The 23,346-nt window shown below is 47.6% G+C and overlaps 1 protein-coding gene across 13 annotated transcripts in view; it reads right to left on the minus strand.

Annotated features, from left to right (window-relative positions):
* The window catches only part of KIAA1217 (KIAA1217 ortholog), a 323,485-nt gene that overhangs the window by 43,014 nt on the left and 257,125 nt on the right, over positions 1 to 23,346 (minus strand). For 9 of the 13 annotated variants that reach the window (XM_038755764.1, XM_038755768.1, XM_038755763.1 and 6 more), the window contains 3 exons: positions 16,849 to 17,657; positions 1,567 to 1,671; positions 1,047 to 1,096 (listed from right to left, as the gene is read on the minus strand). In XM_038755764.1, the coding sequence (XP_038611692.1) occupies positions 1,047 to 1,096; positions 1,567 to 1,671; positions 16,849 to 17,657 (964 nt within the window). Of the gene's footprint in view, positions 1 to 1,046; positions 1,097 to 1,566; positions 1,672 to 16,848; positions 17,658 to 19,700; positions 19,927 to 23,346 lie in introns of those variants that run through there. The other 4 variants (XM_038755767.1, XM_038755760.1, XM_038755769.1 and 1 more) reach the window with 2 other exon arrangements.

Genomic DNA, 23,346 nt, shown 5'->3' on the forward strand with positions numbered 1-23,346 from the left:
AGTTTAGAAATCTCCAGTGGAGTGAAAGCACTTTGTAGGCAGGGAACATGTCCTTTCTTTATCCTGTACTTCCTAAGCACCTAGTACAATGCACTAAGTGGGTGCTCAATAAATACCCAAAACACCAATCAGTGAGGATAATCCATCAAGCGAAACAACCATTCACCAACCTCCAGCTGGGATGAGGAGGAGGTAGCAACAGGAGCCCACAACCATTTGGCCTGCTGTTTGCTGCCCATTGCCCCTTCTCTCCTTTCCCTGCTGCCCACCCCATCGGGACTCTCGTCATCCCCTCCCTAACCTGGAAGGTGAGGAAGCACAGATCGCGACGCCCAGCCAACCCCTTACACTGGACCCTGGACGGAAGCCCCCATCCCACGCCATTAATTCCTCTTCTTCTTATGGTATTGGTTAAGCGCTTACTATGTGCCAGGCACTGTACCAAGTGCTGGGGTGGATACAAGAAAATCAGGTTGGACAAAGTCCCTGTCCTGCACAGGGCTCACAGTCTTCATCCCCATTTTACAGATGAGGTAACTGAGGCACAGAAATGAAGTGACTTACCCAAGGCCACAGAGCAGACAAGTGGCCGAGCCAGAATTAGAACCCATGACTTTCTGACTCCCAAGCCCATGCTCTATCCACTATGCAATACTGCCTCATCCACTAAGCCATGCTCCACCTTTCCCTTCTCCAGCTGCTATTACTACCACACACCCTTCTCAGACACTCGATTCACATGGTTCTACTTCCCCAGAAGCCCCACCAGGCCTCAAACCACTACAAGACACCATAAAGGGCTTTGCTTTAGACTCACAGGGGTGCTCTCTTCCTGTGGGTGTCCTACCTGTAGGATGCTAAGCCCCTAGGCAAAAGCAAAGCAGTTGAACCAAAGGGATTTTTCCTCACGCTCCTCTCCGCCACCACCCTGATATTCTGGTGACAGAGCAATCCTGACCTCCCTCTGGACCCATGAGGAGGTCCAGCTCTCTGAGTAGAGGCCACTTTGCATTTGGCACATTCCCTTGTGACTGGAGTGTTCTTACCTGCACTGTCTGTGCTGCTTCTGCTGGACCCAGTCTTGGCCATCTTCTCACTGAGTAAAGAAAAAGGAACAGTCAGTCAGCTGCCTGGCCTCCAAGTGGCTCTTTGGTTTTTTCACATCTACTACTTTAAGTGATGAGCAAGGGTTAGTGCTGCCATTAGAGAATAAGGGGAGGTTGGGACGGGCACTTTCACTGCCGTCTTTGTGGCCAACGGGCTGGGGTTGGGGCGGATGGGTTCTTTGAAATGCCACCAGGGACGGGTAGACAGGTGGGTGCGGAGCCGAGGAACCAATTTCTGTGACTTTCTGCAAACCCACATGCAGCGCAGGGCCCATTTCCCCCAACTTTAACCCTGACTAAGCGTGGCCAGGAAATGAAAAACACAATTCAGAGGTAAGACAATCTTCCAATTGTAGAAATCACCACAAGCAAATTGGACTGAGTGGATGGATTACTTGGGATGATCACAGAGAAACAGATTTAATGATTTTATGTTGGTACTTTTGAATTTTCTTTTTACCTAGAAGCATCTTTGCTATTACTTGTATTTGGGCCTTTAAAAAGCGCAGACTGAACAAGACCAGTTAAACTGGCAATTTGTTTCTCCATGGCTTGCATCCTGTCTCTGTAAAACAAGAGAATCGTTTGTTAAAGCTATATTTACTTTTCCAACTCCGTTATTCTAGGTGAGTGACTGCCAGAAGATTATCCTGATACCCCTTGGTCTGCCGAAAAGACCCCAGGACATGATTAGCCGACCCCTCACTACTGTGGTCTTTTCCCAGCTTGCTTGGGTGGACAGACAAGACACAACCCCCTGATTGGGATAGAAAGCGGATTAGAAGAGTTTAGTTTTATCTAGTGATCTCACTGAAAAGGCACTTTCAAGATCAGATCATGCCTCCTGGAAAACTTAGGAAAACATCACCCATCCAAATAATGCCATGGGCATGTCATGTGTTGTTTCTTTCCCCTCGCTCTATTTCCCAGATTGGATTACTTGGGCTCTGCCTAAAAATGATATCTTAAGCTTCTAAAGTGTTCAATCTGCACCTGCATAAAGTCATAATCTTTTTGGGAGCGAGTGACGAGGAGGTGTCCGTCCTGCTTGGAGTGAAACTATGTGTTCTGCCAGAGGGAGATCTAAATAGAACAGATGCTCCTATTAAGAAAAAGTCACACTATAATTTAGCTCAATATAAAAAATAAAAGGCAGCGAATGACCAAACTGATCACCCAGAAACCATTGCTTGCAGCCATAAACCATCAATGGCAATCTGTCTGCTCAAAAAAAAAAAAACCAGGCAAACAGATCCCACAGCTTTACTGTCATAATCATTTCTGGGTACTGAACCGCTTGGTCCAGAATAACTTTAGGTAATGAGTGCTTTATTTAGACTGTGAGTCCCATGTGGAACACCAGTACTTAGTGCAGTGGTTGACACACACAAGTCATTAATAAATACCATTAGAGGGTCATGCTGAATCTGCAGTTGACCACCGTGGGGTGAGTTTCCCAACACATTCTCCATTTGTGGATATTTATCGGGTTTTTTATTAGGAAAAATATTCCCGTTTCACACCCAGGTTGTACTCCTCACAAAGTACAGACACCAGTTCAAGTTTGGGAAAAGGCCTGAGATACACACTCCAGCCCCAAGCAAATTCCCAACTGGCAACTCAAATCAACTGCTCCATTGACAAGAGAAGCAGAACTTGTTCCTGGAAACAGTATCATTGGACAGATTCGCTGCTCAGGCAAAGCAACCCGGCTTCCGGCCTTTGGGGATGGAGCGGGTGTCAAGCACTCTGAATTTTTGTTTGGCCCATGACAATGTGATCCCAGGAGGTTGAATCCTCCTCTCCAGATCTTATGATCCATGCCTACCATGCCGTGTTTTCCTCTGGCTGCAAAATAGTGGCTGCAAGGGGCTGCCCCTCCCTCGTGACTTTCAAAAGATGACAGGGTGGCTGTTTCCAGGCAAACTACTCCCCTCTGAAACCAGGGCTCTCTATTAGAGCAAGTAGAGAGCCTGTCCCACTGTCTTGGTAAAAGTATGGAAATAGTTCCAGAAGGGTGGCTTTGCTGACTAGTCAATTTAAGATTATTCAATTCACTCTGGCAAAAAAAAAAAATTCTCCACTTCAATGGCTGATACTGCACTGCTGTTATTCATGGAATAGGTGTGCAAAGAGAAATATGTGGACTTGGGTCTCCTCTGATTCGTTTTCTAAGTTTTCCCAGAAACACCTGTGCATCTTAAACAAACAGTAGTTAGAAAGTTTTTTTGTTATCATACCTGGACTCTGAGGGCTTGGGTCCTCACTGGCATATAGTGGTCCATGTTAAAAAGAAAAATTAGTAAGAAATTCAACTAAAAGCAGATTAGTATATAGGTTAGGATCCAGAGTTCAGCACATTCATGCACTCACAGGGCACCTCCAGAATATGGGGGTGGGGGAGTTCAATGGCCCACAAGGCAATGCTGGCAACCAGACATGGACTCCTGGCTCTGAGCCAGCACCTTCAGAAGGGATCTGGCCCATCTCTGGGAGAAGCTGCCGTCAGCTGGGTTTCATCCCCAGCCAGGGCAGTGAGTTAACTGCCTCCCTGCCCCACCCCATCCCACTCCATATGCCCTCGGCACCAGAAAGCTCAAGAAGAAATTGAATGCCACAAGCTATTTTGGAGGAGACACTGAATCAATCAAGCAATCAATCGTTATAATTTCCGGAGGACCTACTGTGTGTGAAGCACTCGACTAAGCACTTTGGAGAGAAAGATGGAGTTAGTAGGCCTGTTTCCTGCCCTCAGGGAGCCTACAGTCATGCAACTGAGCCCCTGATTCTTGTTTGAGATATTCCACTCAGCCTCACCCAGTCTAGCTCCCCAATCTTTCCCCAGGGATCGGTCTGCTGGACCCTTAAAGCCAACTGCCAATGTCCACCTGAAAGCTGACAGGAGGTTAACACCAAAGATGGGTGGAGTCACTCAGCCTTTTGGCCCTGCACCGTCATACAGTGAGAAAGAGTGGGAAACTATCGCCAAAAGAAGGTGAGTGGCAAGCAAAGAAAAGCTTCACTACAGCAATGATTACCCAATTGTTGGAACTCAGAAAGCAGCAAGTCCTGCCCTGTTGGAGGAATGCCCCTGCAGAGACTGAGGTGCCTTTCTGAGTGACCAGTCTTGCTTCCCTTACATGGCTAAGCAGAGGTCTGATTCTTTTGTGGAAAAACAAACAGCCCCTCACCCACTGCATTTCAGCAGGCTCTCCTCAATCTTCCGACCAGGCACACGCCACATTTCTGTAAGCCATTTGAAGTACTCCCATTGTCCAAGAGCTCCAAAGTCATCAGAGGGAAGGAACCAGGCACTGGGCCTGAATTTGCTTAGTACCAGTCTCTCAGTCCTCCAACAGCCCCTGAGGCCTTCCACATAGTCCACGCTGTTCCCCACCCAAGGACAAGCCCAACCCCACGCTCAAAGTTCCCCAAATCCCCCCACAACCAAACAGAGCAAGTGCATCGGCCTGCTGTCCCAGCATGGCAGGAGAAGGCTGATTCCTGGAAGGTTTTGTTGTAATTTGGCCCAGGAAGGTTGCAGAAAGCCTATTTGGGCTTGGGTAGACAAGGCTGGCTGGATGGGGCGTCCCGACTTCCAGTGGACTCCCAGGTTGGTCCAGGCGCCCTGACTGACTGACAATAGCCAGGAGATCTGCGATTTCTCTCCAACCTCCTCAACCGACCTGGATTCCTGAAGATGACTTCAAAGTCACCCAGAGTACTGGTGGATTGAGGCCGTGGTGGTAGGTGGAAAGGCCTGAAATGCAGCCAGAAAATGAGGCAGGTGAATTGGCATTAGGTTCTGCCACTGATGGTAGAGAAACAGCGTGGTCTAGCGGATAGAGCCTGGGCCTGGAAGTTAGAAGGACCTGGGTTCTACTCCTGGCTCCTGCTGTGTGACCAAGGGCAAGTCATTTCACTTCTCTGTGCCTCAGTTACCTCATCTATAAAATAGGGATTAAGACTGACCCATGTGGGACAAGGACTGTGTCCAACCTGATTACCTTCTGTCTACCCCAGAGCTTAGAAAAGTCCCTGGCACATAGCAAGCGCTTAACAAATACCATAAAAAAAGCTATGTTCCATAAATCCAAAATATTTGGGCTTGACTGCACAGCACAATCCCAGGTACCTACCATCAGCTCTGCCCAAAAGGCCATTGGGTTTAAGATTTAGAGCAATCGGTTGCCTGACAGAATCAGTCATGGCAAATTAATTTTGCCCTGTGCTTTTACCCTTATCCCTCATCCACTAGGACAGTTGAAAGCAAAGGCCGGAGATGGTAATAATAATAATAATGGCATTTGTTAAGCGCTTACTATGTGCAAAGCACTGTTCTAAGCGCTGGAGGGGAAGGAGTCTGTGGATTGCAGAACATAGCAAGTTACAAATAACGGTGGTATTTGTTAAATGCTTACTATGTTCCAGGCATTGTACTAAGCACTGGGATAAATACAAGATCATCAGGTCAGACATAGATCCTGTCCCACATAGGGCTTCACAATCTAAGAGGGAAAAAGGTACAGCAATCCCATTTTGTAGATGAGGAAACTGAAGTACAGACAGGTGCCTTACCCAAGGTCACACAGCAAGGAGTCAGGATTAGAACCTGGATCCTTGAACTCCCAGGCCTGTTCTCTTTCAACTAGGAATTGTGGCTTCCCTCTCTGATTTGGGAGAGTTAGGAAATGGGCAGGGCTGGGATGGGAGAAGCCAGTTTAGGAACAGCAGCCATCACGCTTTGAGACAGTAGTAATGCAGCACAGATCAATCCTTCCGTGCCCATGAGGTGGAAGGGAGCATCAGCCACACCCTGGTCTTGTCAGCCACCCTCGGTTACGGAGAGAAATCATAGCCAATAGCATCATTTCCAGAACCCAGCCCCGTAGTCAGTCAGTAATATTTACTGAGCACTTACTGTGTTCAGGGCACTGTACTAAGCACTAGAGAGTGTAACAATATAATAACAAACAGACACATCCTGTCCATAGCCTGATGAAGCTGGAAAAACTGCATCCATTGCTTAGAGGATAGGTGGGAGAAAGAAGGCTTCATGTTTCAAACTTAGCCCTTGGGAATTTTCCCCCTTCCATCTTCGGCTGTTCAAGATGGAGAAGCTTGCCTCAGTTGGACACCTTGGCTTCATCTCAGGCCTCAGTTTCCCCAATGTAGCATGAGATAAATTAAAACCCCTCTCTGTCTAATTATGTTCTGAGTTCACATTTGATTGTGGGGTTTGTTTCCACACAGAAGGTCAAAGTGCTAAGCGCTTAGTACAGTGCTAAGCGCTTAGTACAGTGCTCTGCACACAGTAAGTCCTCAATAAATATGATTGAATGAATGAATGACGCCATTCTGCCACTTCTGGGAATTGGAGAAGTACAGTCAGAGGGAGCACTAATGGCCGGTAACAAAGGGGCCTAGAAAATTACCTCAGCATCAACCGTTTGGGGACTTTTGGTGGGTTTGGAATAATAATTCTGAATGGGTAATGTTAAATATGTGAATCCACTTCTAGTTGTTCATAGGAAAGGTGCTCTATCAATTCAAGCATTATTTACTATTCCTCACAGTGCGTAGCATCCTGTGAGCAAGAGGACTTAAAAACTCAATAAAAATAAAGCAAGGACTGCAGATCCTGGCACCTCCCTGCCAATGGCAGGTGGGGACTAAGCGTGGTAGTAAAATATGCCATAATAAAATATAATTTGGAAGACACACCATAATGTAAAAAAACTTTTTTTAACCTCCCTCTTCCCCCCTCCCCAACACACACGCACTTAATCATCAAAGTATTTCTGGCTTGGGGATTCATCCGAAGTAGATTATCTGATTTAGGAATTCATAAATAAGATTGTCTTTCCATTTCATGGTTGGTAATCTGGAAACAATTTTATGGTTTAACTAAATCACAGCCTCTCAAAGCTGGTGCTGTGAAATGTTATGAGATATGTTTCGGTGCGAAATGAGGAAGAAAAAGGAAGGCAGAGGAGGGAGGAGGGATCAAATTCTGCCCCACCATATTATTATAATGGTAATCTTAGATGTTCATCGCACCGAATAAGACACTAAAAAGGACCCGCCTCTACCTAAAGGTAACGCACGATTGTTACAACTGCTGCTGTTGCTTCATTTGTGTAAAAAATGGTCCCGCTCCAAAAATCTAGGAGTATACTATGAGCAAGGAGTCACTTAGTTTCCCTAAATAGAGCTGTGGTTTCCTTCTGCAGTTCCAAGCAAGGCAATGACTCTGCCCAAAGCCACAAGCACCCACTCTCACCCAAACCATTAGGATACATACATACACATATGTATGCACACACACACACACACACACACACCAGTGCCCCTCTAAGGAGAGAGAAGTGGGCTGCTGACCATCTCTAATAGGACAGGAAAAGAGTGGGGGCTAATGGCTGGTCCCCTAGAACCTCTCTGTTGGAGGAATAGCGAACAGTCAAGCTCAACGCTGTCTAGAAATCCTCCTCCAATCCCTCAGCACACAAACCAGGCAGAGAGAAAGAGAGGGAGAGGATGGGAAAGGGAATAGAGAGAAGGGGAATGATGGCATTTTATTATTATTAAGCGCTTAGTACGTGCAAAGCACTGTTCTAAGCACCGGGGAGGTTACAAGGTGATCAGGTTGTCCCACGGGGGGGCTCACAGCCTTAATCCCCATTTTACAGATGAGAGAACTGAGGCACAGAGAAGTGAAGTGACTTGCCCAAAGTCACACAGCTGACATTCATTCATTCATTCAATTGTATTTATTGAGTGCTTACTGTGTGCAGAGCACTGTACTAAGCGCTTGGGAAGTACAAGTTGGCAACATATAGAGACGGTCCCTACCCAACAGTGGGCTCACAATTAGCAGAGCTGGGATTTGAACCCGTGACCTCTTGACTCCAAAGCCCATGCTCTTTCCATTGAGCTACGCTGCTTCTCTAAGAGATCAGGGAGGGGGAGAGGGGAAAAGAGGGAGGAATGAGGGTGAGAGAGATAGAGAGGGAGATGAAGAGAGATGGGAGAGAATGGAAAAGTGATTGGCCATGGCCTCATTCCCACCACTGTGACATCTGTCATTTTCCCAGCCATACTATGTGGGCCAGGGTCTCGTTCCCTAATTAAGGCCATGTGATGTCTTAAGAGCTTAAGACCATGCGCCCGTCCATTATTGGGTCAGAGCACAGTCCTCCCAGACCAAAGTTCTGTCACTGGCAGAGACATCGGGGGGTGCCAGCTGCCCTCCTGGACAGCCATCGTCCGAGGCAATCCTCTCTCACTCATCCCGCTGCCTGGGAAACTCATGAAGCGGACTTGCAAACCACAGGAGCCTGGTCCCAAGGGCACGTCCCGATAACCAGCTGCCGCCACAGACTAGGATGATTCAAATAGCCTCCAGCAGAACTGGCAGGCGTGGCGACTGGATCCATCCCATAGGCTCAACACGGCTGAAGCTCAGGGAACCATGGATCCTGGCGAGCAGCGGGCCACGGCAGGGCTGGATCGCAGGCCACCTGACTCGGTCCCTGCCGCTACAGAGCCTCCCAATTAAATCGGGGTCTCTCTCTAACACTCTTCTGTCTAAACACACAGTAAGTGCTCAATAAATACAACTGAATGAATGAATGAATAAACAATCCCACTCCCTCCTCACAGAGAGTGGAAAGGGGAGACAGAAGCATCTGCCCATCATCTCCACCTTCTCCCCCAAGCTTAAATCCCACTCGTGCTCCAAGGAAACCACAGCCATCACGGCTAATGGCCTGTCTTGCCCCGTGCGGGAAGCCGGGCTTCTGAATGCGTTATCTGTAGCTCAGGACCAGCCCCATCTCCCTGCTCATGCTTCGAGCTCGCCATGGGTCAGGAAAGTCAAACCCAAGCGGTCTCCAGTGGGCTGAGCTGTGGCTGGGAATTGATGCCGGGCTACGGCTCTCTTCCAATCAATTGGTGTTATTTAATAAGCACCTGTGTACGGAGCACTGTACACAGTGCTCGCTGGCCTTGACCTTCAGAGTCTAGCCTTCCCCTGCCAGTTTACAACAACTGCCCCCCCCCCCCCCACCCCCCACCCAGGGAAATACAGGCCTCTCTAAGTCTGAGGTGGGGGCCCTGGAGAGCCTTAACCTGACTGCACTGAGATGTGAGATTAGGGGGAGGTGGGGAGAGGGGAGGAAGGGTGGCAGTAGTGAAGTCTCGAGGGCAGGGACCGTGTCTGTTTATTGTTGTACTGTACTCTCTCAAGTGTTTGGTACAGAGCTCTGCACACAGTAGCACTCAATAAATATGACTGAATAATAGTGGTGTTTGTTAAACACTTATTTATGCCTAGAACTATCATATGTTCTAGAGGTAGATCCAAGATAACTGAGTCAGATACAGTGCCTGTCTCTGCCCCTGGGTGCTGCTGCCAGGGGAGGTGGGTGGGAAAGACACCTAGGCCGTGGTTGCCCCAGGCAACCAACCCAGGCTCTGCCGGCCAGGGACCAGCTCCTGGTTGAGCGGAAGGCCGCCCCACCCCCAGGGAACAAGAGGCTAGCCACGTACTGATTAACTGTCTCGAGGCATTAACTCCTCCAAACCCAGAGGCTGGCTCCCCCAGGGGACAGAGGAGGGGGCTGTGAGTTCATCCAGCTGCCGTATCCCTCCTTGCTCCTCCCCCAAGGTAGGGGAGGAACCAGCAATCTTGCTGTGACTAGGAGATGGGGCCTCTAGGGAAACTGAGTCAAAGCAAAGATTCCACGTGGAAGAGGCCTCCCGGGAGTGCCTTCAACTCCCAGGGCTCAGTTCTACTCCCCTGCCAGACCCACGTCTGACATCTCTTCAAGGGGCCGGGGTTTCTCAAACAGACTTTGCTTTCGATCGAAACTCAGTCAGGGCCACACTTCTGGATGATTCTTCTGGAGATGCAATATTGCTCCCTTGACAATTCCAGCACTCTGGAAGGGAAGACCCTACCCAAGCACTGAGCAGCATGAGAAGCGGCATGGGCTGGGGGGAAGAGCTTGAGCCGAAGAGTCAGAGGACCTGGGTTCGAATTATACCTATGTCAACTGTTTGCAAGGTGACTTTGCGCCAGTCGCTTAACTTTTCTGTGCTTCAGTTTCCTCAACTGTAAAACGGAGACACCCTCCATTTCATAGTCTCATACTTAGACTATGAGACCTATGTGGGACAGGAACTGTGTCCAACCTGATAAAACTTGCATCTACCCCAGTGGTTTAAACAGTGCTTGACACATAGTAAGTGTTTAACAAATGCCATTAAAAAAAAAAAAGCACAGCATTAGTTGCTTGGGGACACAATCCATCGAACCCAATGCCCCAATTCTAAAGGAACAAACCTCTAGATGCTTCCACTGGATGTTACCAGAAAAACCCTGCTATGTCCAGAAACTCTTATGTACTTGATTCTTTACCTCCAGTGCCACTTTACCCAAAAGAAATGCCCTTAAAACAAAATCAACTCTTTCTGCTTAGATAATTTAGTTTTCTCGGTCTTCTGCTGGGGAAGACTTCTAAAGATTTTCAAAACTGTTTCTGGGACACTGGCCCCGATATGTAATCTCTAGACCCCAAGTTTACCCTCTAAACTGAAAGCTGGTTGAGGGCAGGGAACATATTTTCCCCCAAAAAATGCTCTGCCAAATAAAAGAAAAAAAAAGTCAAAATGAATTTCAGTTCTTCCCAAAGTGAGGAAATGAGGTCATGGGATTAAGGACTGGCCCAGGCTCTTTCTATGCTAGTGATTACCACACCACTCCCTCTCCATGGTTCCACATCTCACTTCCAAAGAAACCCAATGGCAGAGATGGGGCCAGGCTGGTTTGAGGTCTGGAGTGGGTATTTTGTGGCCGGAGTCAATGGGTCACTGGAAACGAAAACCTGACCCTGTACTTCTGCTCCACTCGGGACTTTATTCGGACCCGGAGGCCTGTTAATCAGACAGGACACCAACTGTTTCCAACTAATGTCCCAGCTGGTTATTTACTAAGCTGGACCAGGAATTTCCCCTCATTCTGATTCTATCTACTCTTGTGGCACAAATGTTGAGGGCCAGACTGTGATCTCAGAGAAAGTTTATTGGACCTTGGAAAAGTGAATTTTATTAGGGGAAAAATGTGCCTTACACTTTAGGGGGCATTTCCAATCCAATGGTCATTTGGGAATAATCCCCCAAATCTCTTTGAAATAAGGATCTTAAATCTCTGATGGAATTCTAATGAAAATGCTTTAAGCTACGCAACCCCAACTATAAATAGCCCGGCTTCACATAAACGCCCTGGAATTGTAAAACATTTAAGTGCTGCCTCTTATACTATGAGCATAAATAATGAGGAGGTCTGATGAAGTGGTTTGAGGAAGGACTGGCAGGGGGTGGGGGTGTAGCAGGGGAGCTGCTTTGGCTGAGGGTATGCAGTACTCTGCCTGTCTCAGCAACTTGAAGGAAGAGCTCTGAGTCACACCCATCAGGGTATCTGAAACCAACTTCAGTCAACTTACCCAGTGGGACACGATGTGGTCAGTCAAAAATAATTCCCTTCTTTGGTCCTCAGACTTTAGTTTTACTGTCCTTCACCTGAAAACAGCCCCTCACCCTCAAGTGGAATTTAATTCCACGTTACTGCGGCAGACCTGTGGCTGGGCTCTTGCTTGTGGGGGAGATGTCTAAAGCGATGTACATTTAGGAGAGACCTAGCTGCTTTATTTACCTGTATATTTTTAAATTCTCCAGCTGACAGCTGAACAGCCCTCTACGTGTTATGATCCAGCAATCTGAAATTGTCAAATGCTTCAGACCAAGAAAAAGACTTGAAAAGGATCAAGATGTAATTATTTTAGACCTACAAAACACTTTATCTTCAACTTAACGGGGCTGGTTAAGATTGCTTCCTACCAAAAACAAAACAAAACAACCCCCAACAACCAAAAAACCAATTATCCTCAAAAGCTTCCTGGGGACAGATAGGTGATAATTAATTTCCTCTGTTTTTTAAAGACATTTAGAGATTACATTACCACAAAATAAGTACAAGCCCACTCAACTCTGCCAAAACATGGGTTTTTGCTACATGTATTAGCTGGAACATCGTTAGGGATGTCTAATAACACAAGCCTGTTTAGATAAGGAGTGCCGTGCTGTTTGAAGAAATGGTCCGTGAGCATATACATGAAAGCAGAATGTATGTATCTGTAATTTATTTGTATTAATTATAATTAATAATTATTATTACAATAATTATTATTACAATTACAATTACATTGTAATTATTATTACAATTATTATTGTAATTATAATTACAAGCACTTAGTACAGTGCTCTGCACATAGTAAGCACTCAATAAATACGACTGATTGATTGATTGATTGATTAATGTCTGTCTCCCCCTCTAAACTGTAAGCTCACTGTGGCCAGGGAATGTGCTTCTTTATTGCTACACTGTACTCTCCCAAGCGCTTAGTACAGTGCTGTGCACACAGGAAGCGCTCAATAAATATGATTGAATGAATGAATGAAGCAGAATGGGTGAGTGTTACAGTGCATGTTTTCCTGCACAGGGCACTGCAGGAATGCCACCTTGTTAGAGAATTTTGTTGTACAATCTGTTCTGCCTTAACAACGTTTTCTTCCTGGCACGGCCTAATGGTAAGAGCACAGGCCTTGGAATCAAGGGGCCCGGCTTTGAAGAGTTCCAGCTCTGCCACTGTCCTGCTGTGTGACCTTGGGCAAGTCACTTTATCCTTCCGGGCCTAAGTTTCCTCATCTGTAAGATGGGGATATAAGAAACTAACAGCTCCCTGTGGGGCAGGGATAGGGGCCGATCTAATGACCTTGTATGCTTCTCTGCATTTAAAATATAGAAAGCGCTTAAAGACTGTCATAATGCACATCTGTCCGGATTCTATGCCAGAACAATTCTGTACACATGTGGCATCAATCCTATGAGTGTGAGTTCTACCACAGGAGCTTCTGGCTATGTGAGGGTTTTTTTAAGCAATGAATACCCCACATTATTGGAAAACTGACAATCAAAAGAATCACTGAAGGGAGAAAGGGCACCACTACTTATTCATTTTACCTTTGTTGTCCCAGACTGACACAACCACTGTAAAATTTCACTGGAGGGAGCTTCAGATCAAAAGAAAGCCTTCCAAAGGCTTGTTCAATACCATCAACCAATAGTATTTATTAAGCGCTTACTGTGTACAGAGCACTGTACTAAGCACTTGGAGAGTACATCACAAAAATATAACACACATACTCCCTGCCCACAATGAGCATTCAGTCTAGTGGGGGAGCCAAACATTAATATAAATAAATAAATTACAGGTATGTACTTATGTGTCGTGGGGCTGGGAGGGGAGATGAATAAAGGGACCAAGTCAGGGTGATGCAGAAGGGAGTGGAAGCAAAGGAAATGAGGGCTTAGTCAGGGAAGGCTTCTTGGAGGAGATGTGCTTTCAATAAGACTTTGAAGGTGGGGAGAGTAATGATCTGTCAGATATGAAGAGGGAAGGCATTCCAGGCCAAAGGCAAGACATGGGTGAGAGGTCAGCAATGAGATAGACGAGATCGAGGTACAGTGTGTATGTTGGCATTTAGAGGAGCGAAGTGTGTGGGCTGGGTTGTAGTAGGAGAGCAGTGAGGTGAGGAAGGAGGGGGCAAGGTGATTGAATGGTTTAAAGTCAAGATAAAGAGCTTCTGTTTAATGTGGAAGTGACTGGGCAACCACTAGAGGTTTCTGAGGAGTGGAGAAAATATGGGCTGAACACTTTTGTAGAAAAATGATGCCGGTAGGAGACTGAAGCATGGACTGGACTGGGGAGAGAAGGAGACAGAGAGGTCAGCAGGGAGTGCAATCAAGACAGGACAGGATAGGATAAGGGCTTGGATTAACATGGTAGCAGTTTGAAGGCTACATTACAGATTTATCCTACAAATCCAAACAGTAATTGGTTTGGCCATTTTTGAGAATCAATATGGATAAAAAGAAACATTTGATGGTTTTAGGCATCTTTAAAATACTCATTCAGTTCAGAATGTTTCTGAAATATCCTATTGGAGGCTACACAATGCGCTATGATTTTATACTTTAATAACTGTGTGTGGAATTTCCTTTTTCTTTTCTTTTAAATTCGCCTGTAATTTACGTTTTAAGTTTAAAGAAGAAAACTATTGAGTCTGCACCTTTTTACCTTTCCCAAGGAATTTTTCATGGTAAATTTGACACCTGTCAGGGAGCGTTGTGTAATTTGAACTGGTGTATATATTTAGCAGGGTACTTATGCAAATGTCAGCATTTATAATTGCAAATACCTTTTAAGAATGGAAAAATATCAGTTCCATATCATCGCTTTAAGATTCGGAGAAAAAAAGAGCCTGATTCATCTCTCACTCAACCGATCCTTCCCTTTGGAAGGATCAATTTTCTACCCGCTAATGGGGGTCATCAGCGATGCAGCCCAGAACCACAATGGGGCCAAGCAGGACAAACACAAGAGGGGATGAGCACACACCTATCCCCACTTGTACTGAACTCTCCCAAGTGCTTAGTATAGTGCTCTGCACACAGTAACCTCTTAATAAATACTATTGACTGATTGATCATGCTTCTCCCCTTTATGGATGCAACCAGCTGCCTAAGGTTCCTGATTGAGGGGGAGGGGAGTTCTTAAGGATTCCTTCTTCTATCCAAGCTTCCTAAGGAGCATCAGATGTGACCATCTAGAACCAGGAGAATTTGCTTTAGGGTAAGAGGCTCTGATCTGACGTGGGGAGGTGCTCAGTGTTTTTTGTGCAAAGCACAACTGAGTCGGAAGTTTCCTGTTGCCTAATCCAGCTAGATTTTTTAGCCATTGATCCTAGGTATCGCTGCCAATGTCCCTGCCCTCTCTGCACTTTTGCTCCCGGTTCCTCTGCCTCCAGATTCTGCCTCTGAGGCTGGCTCAGCTACATCTCTTCCTTCTTCCAGCTGTCCATCAATCAATCCAAACATTGCTATTTATTGAGTTGTTACTCTGCGTAGAGCATTGTACTACATGCCCAAGCGTGCTCAATGGTATAAGTGGACCCGACCCATCCTTCTGATACCTCAAGGTCTCCTTTCTCCCCAGCCTCTCCAGCTCTTCTTCTTCTTCCTTTCCCCTCACCCATGCCCTTGCTCAGCTCTGGTTCCTGTGTGTCCCAGGGCCCAGCTACCTCAGCCGAATCACAGCCTAAAACCCACCTCGGAGTCTAGCCGACTTGTCCTTTTTTAGATGATAGTCCGTCCACCTCGGCCACAACAGATGGATGAGCCTCAGGCCCAGGCACCAGGACTTTGGGACCAGAACCTGGGTGATGGAACTGATTGCATTGCTAGGGGATGCATTGTACCACTCGCACTCTCGCCCCCGCCGGTCGCGATCTTGCTGGGGCAGTGGGTGTCAAAAGCTAGTCACCTAGCAGGGGTGCAGCACATTGCAAGGAGGAATCGTTTCATGCCTCAAGGCCAATTACGGCCAAAGGGACCACGGCGGTGCCAAGACCATGCCACAGTGACACACCGCAGCAGGTGGATGCCAGGGAAAGCAGCTGTGGTCTCTGGTGTCCTATTTGGCCTATCGAACACGATAGCCTGCTGAGCCTGACTGTCACGCGAGAAGCCCAAGGAGGTTCTTGAACTTGAAGCATTCACCAATGGTGCTCCACCCTCAGCAGGCAACCCCCTGCTTCCGGTCATGTCACCTCTCCACTGTGGTGAGGTCTGTCGGCCAGACTTTGGGGGAATCAGTTGCGCAAATTGTATCTCTGTAAAAGAACTGTGTAACCTTGGAGGCAACACCACACTGGATATTATTTACTGCACCACTTGAGTCTTTTCAGAGATAACCACCTGTCTTAGATCTTGATTGCATCATCTGGATTTTTACTGTGATGAAGACCATAATGGCAGACTTCCCCACTAACACTTAAGGTGGAGAAACAACTAGAATCTACCCGTAAGTATTCATTTCACAATCCTGCGTAATGAGATGAAAGAAGAGCTATTCTGGGGGTTTCGGGTAACATAGGGCCTCTGACCAGAAACCATCTATGGGGCCAACAACAGGCTAATAAAGGAGCAAAGAGAACCGTTCCCTGGTCAATTTCACTTTCCTGGTCTCGGCGCCTTTCCCAAACAACAGCTCAAGCAGAAGCATCGCAGCATCATGCCACTTCCCGCTTTCCAGTTGGGATGGCCCACTGGAAATCTCCATTGCAAAGATTTATCCCCCCAAGATAGGACAGCCCCTCTGGCTTCCCGGGTAGCCCTAGAGCCATTGAATGAGGAAATTCCAGAGAGATTCCAGCTGATCCCTCAGATTGTGTAAATGCTGGGGATGGACTGGAGCCAGAGCGCCGGCTTGGCTTGCTAGTGGGGGAGACCTCGTGCCTTTGAGGCACCCGTAAATGGTCATCTAGGTTTGAAAGAAAAAGCTTTAAGTTTGATCCGATCTTACGGTGCTCTCTGGAGGCTGACAAGGAGAGCTTCTTGTCAAAGTCTGTGCCAAAGAGCCTGAGGGGGCAACTTCCCCTCAAAGCTGGCCACACCCCTCGTTCTCAGACTCTTCTATGTAGGTTGTCGGGTACTAGGGCTGGGTTTGGGCAGCCCCAGCTCCAAGCACAGTATTACGAAGGGTGGACGCACACACACCCACACACGTGCACAACTGATAAAGCCCTCTTCCCTTCACCTGGCCTGTCTAGGGTGCCTTACCTTGTCTCTTTATCTTTGGGGGCTGGCATGGTGCCATAGCCAAAGGCCGGCTTCTCAATCACATCCACCATGACAGGTAGGCCCGCAGGGTTCCGTGCCGCCTTACTCTCCACGTACACAACTGGGCCCAGCTCCTTCTTGAAAGATTGGCGACTGGGGGAGGCCCGGTCGGGCGGCAGGGCGTGGGGAGCCATGAGGGCATTGGGGTGAGGGTGCAAGTCCATCATCCTGATATCCGGCACTCGGTGGGGGGAGGCGGGTGGGGTCTTGGAGCCCAGCATGGGCAGGTGACTGTCGGGATACTTCCTGGATTTCTGCCGATACAGCGACTGCTCCATCATCTCCGCCTGCATAGTGGGACTGCAGTAGGCGCTGGCCGAGCGGATGGCGGTACGGTGGTATGCTATAACGTGGTCTGGGACGTCCAGGGGGTGGCCGGTGTGGGCCGAAGCGATGCTCATCCTGGCCTCGTGGTACATGTAGGGGTCCGCGTAAAGGCCTTCGTTCCTGAACAGGGCCAGGTTCTTGCCGCTCAGGTCCTCATCCGGCTTGACATCCCTCCGCTCCAGGATGGCGCTTGGGCTGGGCGAGACGGAGCGTGACACCGGCATGCTGGACAGGCGATCCCTGGGGAGGGTGGCGTTGCCGGGGACCACCATCGAGCGGACGCCACCGTAGGGGATTCTGGATGGGGACGGGGGCATGGAATGGGCCACGGGTGTGGAAGGAGGAGAAGTGGGGTTGGCATGGGATCCCGGGCGAGAGGGACCAGCGCCGTCTCCCCTGGCATAAGCAATTTCTCTCTGCATCTGAAATTGAAGAGGGAAAATAAACTCCATTACTAGTCACCCTCACAGGCAATGTAACCACACAGGTGTGCCGACAAAACAAACTACAGATATCGACAGAAAGGAAACGGGTTGAGAAGCAGCATGGCCTAGTGGGCAGAGCAAAGGCCTGAGAGTCAGAGCACCTGGGTTCAAATCCTGGCTCTGCCACTGGCACGCTGGGTAAACTTGGGCAAGTCCACTTAACTTCTCTGTGCCTCATTTACCTCATCTGTAAAAAGGTGGTTCAATACCTGCTCTCCTTCCCACTTAAAATGTAAGCCCCACGTAGGACAGGGACCGCTTGTGATCCGAGCCAAGCTAGCTCTCTTCCCGCCAAGCTAGCTCTCTTCCTCCCTTCAAAGCCCTACTGAGAGCTCACCTCCACCAGGAGGCCTTCCCAGACTGAGCCCCCTCCTTCGTCTCCCCCTCCCCATCCCCGCCCCGCCTTACCCTCCCCACAGCACCTGTATATATGTATATATGTTTCTATGTATTTATTACTCTTTATTTTATTTGTACATATTTATTCTATTTATTTTATTTTGTTAATATGTTTTGTTTTGTTGTCTGTCTCCCCCTTCTAGACTGTGAGCCCGCTGTTGGGTAGGGACCGCCTCTATATGTTGCCAACTTGTACTTCCCAAGCACTTAGTACAGTGCTCTGCACACAGTAAGCACTCAATAAATACGACTGAATGAACGAATGGTCTTGTATCTACCCCAGTGCTTAGCACCGTGCTTGCCACCTAATATCTGTTTATCATATACCACATTTATTATGATTATTATCATTCTTTTTCCCAGAGAGGAGCCAGAGGTGATGATTAAGACTCCTAAAGCCTTTCCACATTCATTTGCACCAAAGTTGCAATCCTTCCTATCGTGTGAGTTCATATAATGCCCTGGACTACCCTAATAGAAAAAAATCATATTACAGGTTGAAAATGCAAACACACCCAAACCTGTTCTAGGGGTTCATCTCTAGAAGACCATTTCCTAATTTCATACCCGCCAAAACGCCACCAGAAACATGAAAATGTGCAAGGTATCTTCTGATCTCAGAGTTGCAAATATTTTTCAGATCCTCCCTGTGCCACTGATCTTCAGGATGGCTTGGCAGCCCTGCAGGTGAATTCATGGTTTCACACATGTTAGGCTAAAAATCAGCCTGGCTAAAATTAGGAGCAGGGTCCTCTGTGAGCACTAAGGTGTTTGTATGAACATGCCGGGCAGTCATTTGTTTACCTGCTTTAGGGTCTACTGATACCTTCCTCTTCAGAGGGGGTGAGTGGGTGGGTTGGGGGTGGTGGTGGTGGTGGTGGTGGTGGTGGTGGTGGTGGTGTGTGTGTGTGTGTGTGTGTGTGTGTTTGTCTGTGTGTGTCCCCTCTTCTTCCAGGGGCTCTACACTACCTCCTATCCTGTTCTCTACCAAGCCCCCTAGGTGGTTATCTCACAGATCAAAGGGATGGGGAGGTGGTCTTCCCTCAATGCCTCAATGGTCAGATGCCTGAAACCAGAGAGACTAGTTCTCTTCCTCAGCAGAGTCCCTGCTGAGCAGCGCAACCCCACAGCCGGCTGTGGAAATACCTGGGACCTTTGAAAATTTGCCATCAGGTCCTTAGCTTACATCTTCAAAATAAACCCATTAATGCCTCAGGAGTACCTAACATGGTAACCCCATCAGCGGTCTGGGAGAAAAATATCATCCACTAAAAATTCTCTGAATAAAAAAGGAAACTGTCAAATGCTTCCACTACCTAAAAAAAAAAAAGGTTGATTTAATCATTGCCATTACTGGTCTAGTGTCTCCTCCTAATAAGGTAGGGAGATGGTAACATTTCTTTAATTGTCTTTTTTTAAAAAAATGGTAAGTTGTGTCAGTTATGGCGATTCAAACCCCAGCTCCTGAAGATGGCGTTTGGAAAGCTTTCTATCACATCAAACCACACAACAACATAACCTGCGGAAAGCAAAACACTTCCTGATAGGATCTTTCTTCCTCAAGGAATTAAAGCCACTTACTTTTACTTAAGGAAATCACCTGAGCGGCTCCCGCCGTAACAACCCCGGTGCTGCTCCAAACCGCCCAGATACTTTGTCTCCCGACTCCAATCTAAATCCCCAGTTCCACAGTCAGAGTTTTTATCCGTGCTTCTTCTCGCAGGAAAGGAAAACACCGAAGAGTCCGGCGACCCGAAAATGTTCCACCACACAGAAAGGCCATTTTGTTCTACCCAGGCATCTAGGCAGAACTGCCAGAGGAACAGGCGGAAAGTGGAACTCCACATGATAAACCCGATTTCTCCTCCCCTTGGAAATTAGTCACTGAATAACCTCAGACCCACATCCAGCCACAGACTACATCGCATGTGACTCAGTGCTTCGACAGTTGCTGGATTAGCACACACATACACCACTCACACACAAATGAGCCCACATTAAAGCCGCAAACATGAAAGTCTTTAGCAAATTGGTCTTTAGGAAAGAGACAAAAAATAGTCAGTTTATCTGAGTCTGGTAAATACGTTTCTTTCCTAAAGAAAAGAGTGAGCAAACCCTGAATCTGAGGTATGCCCTAGGAAGAAATTTCAAACAGTTCAGGTTTCAGGTACATGCACAGTTCTTCTTGCTCCTGTGCCAAGCTGTGGAAGTAGTTAGGCGGGCAGCAAGAGTGAAATCCGAAACTGCTTCTGAGCTTACAGTACCAGCTCGGAGCAGGAAGGAGATGAAGGAGGCAGGGTACTAATTAACCAGCTCAGCTTCACCGCATTGAACTTTGGGCAGCAGGAATAAATCACTTCTGCTGCTCCTGCTACTGCGGGCTGCACAGACGGGTCCAACTTCCCCCCTAAAAAGACTTCAGATTGAACAAGGATACTCGGGGTAAGGACCATGGAGGGCTCTCCGGCTGGCGGCGGTCAGGTTCATTGGGCGACAGACAGGGAAGGAAAGGCAAATCTGGCACGGAGGCCAGGGAACGCCAACCTTCAACAGTGACAGTCCTCCCTGTCACGTGAGGCCACCACTACAAAGACGACAACTACTCATAATAATAATCAAGGGCTTACTATGTGCCAAGCACTGTTCTAAGTACTGGGGTAGATACAATTTAATCAGGTTGAACACAATCCCTGTCCCACATGAGGCTCACACTCTTAAGCCCCATTTTCCTGATGAGGGAACTGAGGCCCAGAGAAGTGAAGTGACTTGCCCAAGGTCACACAGCGGGCGTGTGGTGGAGCTGGGATTCAAAGCCAGGTCCTTCTGGCTCCCAGGCTCCTGCTTTAGCCACTAAGTCATGCTGCTTCTACGGCCCGGGGGGCAAGCCCAAACACCTGATGGGCGAGGGGCAGATAAAGGAGGAGAAGAAGTGTTTCCTCAGCTCCCAGGCCGGCCCTGGTGAATCATTCTCCCACTCACCCAAACTCCCGTGGGGAATGGCACGGCAGGAATCAATACCAGTGGGACCTCGGAGACACAAACAGAATGAACTACTCCAGCACAGACTCTGTTGGCGAGTGGCCACATCCCACTGCCGTGCCTGGGCGGACTTAGCAAAGCTGAAGCTTTTTTTTTCTGCATTTGGAGGTCATTCTTGCTGACCAGAAGAATTCTGCGGCATCTCCTCGTTCCAAAAGCAAATAAACTTTGCAGCGTTTCTTAAAACTGTTTATCATCGTCAAGATGCTCTATGGCTATTAAAGGGAAAATAGATACCACATGACGCTGCCACACTCCTAAGATGTCTTATTAGAAACAATATTTTGACTAAGCGGTTGCAGCAGATGCAGGGTTTGAGGCCGTCATGGCGTACAAGGAATGTGAAAACCATTATTTTGATTTTGAATTTAATCAGTCAGCGTTTGTTATTTCTTAGGAGAGCTTGGGAAGCACAAACTATCTGCCACTGAGGCATCTGGGATACATTTGGCCATTCTGACTCTCAGGGCAAATAGATGGTTTCCAGAAAGGGAAAACCGGGGATGGGAATTCTGTTCTATCGAGCTAGAGAAATGCTCCAAAGCTGCTTCTCAGCGTGACCCCTGACCTGGCTACACTGGAAAAACAATTGGTCTTATGCCACAGATGCATTCTAATGGTTGCAAGAGGAGGCCAATGCATGTTCACAAGACAAATTCCTGATGACTGAAGATTCCTGTGAGGAATAACATGATATTCCACCACCACCATGGTGCCAGGACCCATATCTGACCTCCCAATGACAACTGAAAATGCAGAGCCCCCAGGATATCATCAGCTAGGCTGGTGTCACAACAGCCGGCATGGTGGCTGACACCACTGGGACTGCGTTAATGAAAATGACCGAGCTGCCCAGACTTGCAGCAAAGCCAGTTGCCTGGCAGGGTTAATATCTGTCTCCCTTGAAGACTGTAAGCTTCCTAAGGGCAGGGATCGTTTCTACCAACTCTACCATATTGTACTTTCCCCAGAAGCTTAGTCCAGAGCTCTGCACACAGTAAGCATTCAAAAAATACCACCAATAGCCAGATCAAGAATTGCAGATCAAGTTAGGAAACAACAGTTGGGACAAGCTAAAGTGAGGTAACACTAGAGGCTCCACACCCTCGTCCCTGACAAGGAGAGTACCCTTCAGAGATGGCAACAGACCTTCGAAGATCTATTCATTTCATTCCCCACTCTCCAGGACAATGAAGAGGGATTTTTCCAACGCATCCGAACAAGACCACGATTCTGACCATTGAGGCCTCCCCACTGTGACCTGAGCCCTGAAGAACGGGCAAACCCCTGGATGGGATGGTGTACCTGCCAAAATCTCCAAGCCAGGAGGCATACACTACTCCAATATCTGCACAGACTTCCCCATAGCATTTAGAACCCTAAGTAAATACCACAGGATTTCAAAGACGCCACAATCACCACCATCTCTAAGAAGAAAGGCGAGAAATCTAATTTTGGAAGCTATTGTGGCATCCCCTCTCAACCGCTAGGAAGTTCCTAGCCAAAGGCCCTGAAGAATGTTTGTAAAAACCGGGTGCTCCCACAATCTCACTGTGGCTTTAGGCTGCAACGTGGCAAAGCAACAATGGTCTTCATAGCATTTCGGCCAGGAAGTGCAAGGTCTTGTATTAAAACTGCCGGAAGTTACTTACACTTAATGCCATCGGTAGAGCTGGGTGATGACGGCTGTTTAACAGTGACTGCTGCTACTTCATCACTGCATGGCAGCTATCAATTAATCAGTGGTACTTTTCAATGCTTACTGGGTGCAGAGCACTGTACTGAGCACTTGGGAGAGCACACTAGAGGGCTGTTCTCATCAGAGATGAAGGAGCCCTTCCTGCTTCTCTCTAACACCACACTAAATTGAATGAATGAGTCCTTACTGCTTCTCTCTCATTAACACCACACTAAAAGCAACAATGAAAGTGCTGAATCAGCATGTAGGAGTTGTTGCAATAACAACAACAATAATAATAATCATTGTTAAGCTATTACTATTTCAGGCACTGTACTAAGTGCTGAGGTAGATGCAATATAAGCAGATCAGACAGAGTTCCTGCCCCATATGCAGTTCACAGTCTGAGAGGGAGAAGAGACATCTCACCCCCATTGCTACAGATGAGGAAACTGCGGCACGGAAAAAAGTCAAGTGACTTTCCCAAGGTCACAAAGCAGGTAAATGGCA

Source organism: Tachyglossus aculeatus, chromosome 13 (assembly GCF_015852505.1).
Source record: "Tachyglossus aculeatus isolate mTacAcu1 chromosome 13, mTacAcu1.pri, whole genome shotgun sequence".
NCBI classification, from domain to species: domain Eukaryota; kingdom Metazoa; phylum Chordata; class Mammalia; order Monotremata; family Tachyglossidae; genus Tachyglossus; species Tachyglossus aculeatus.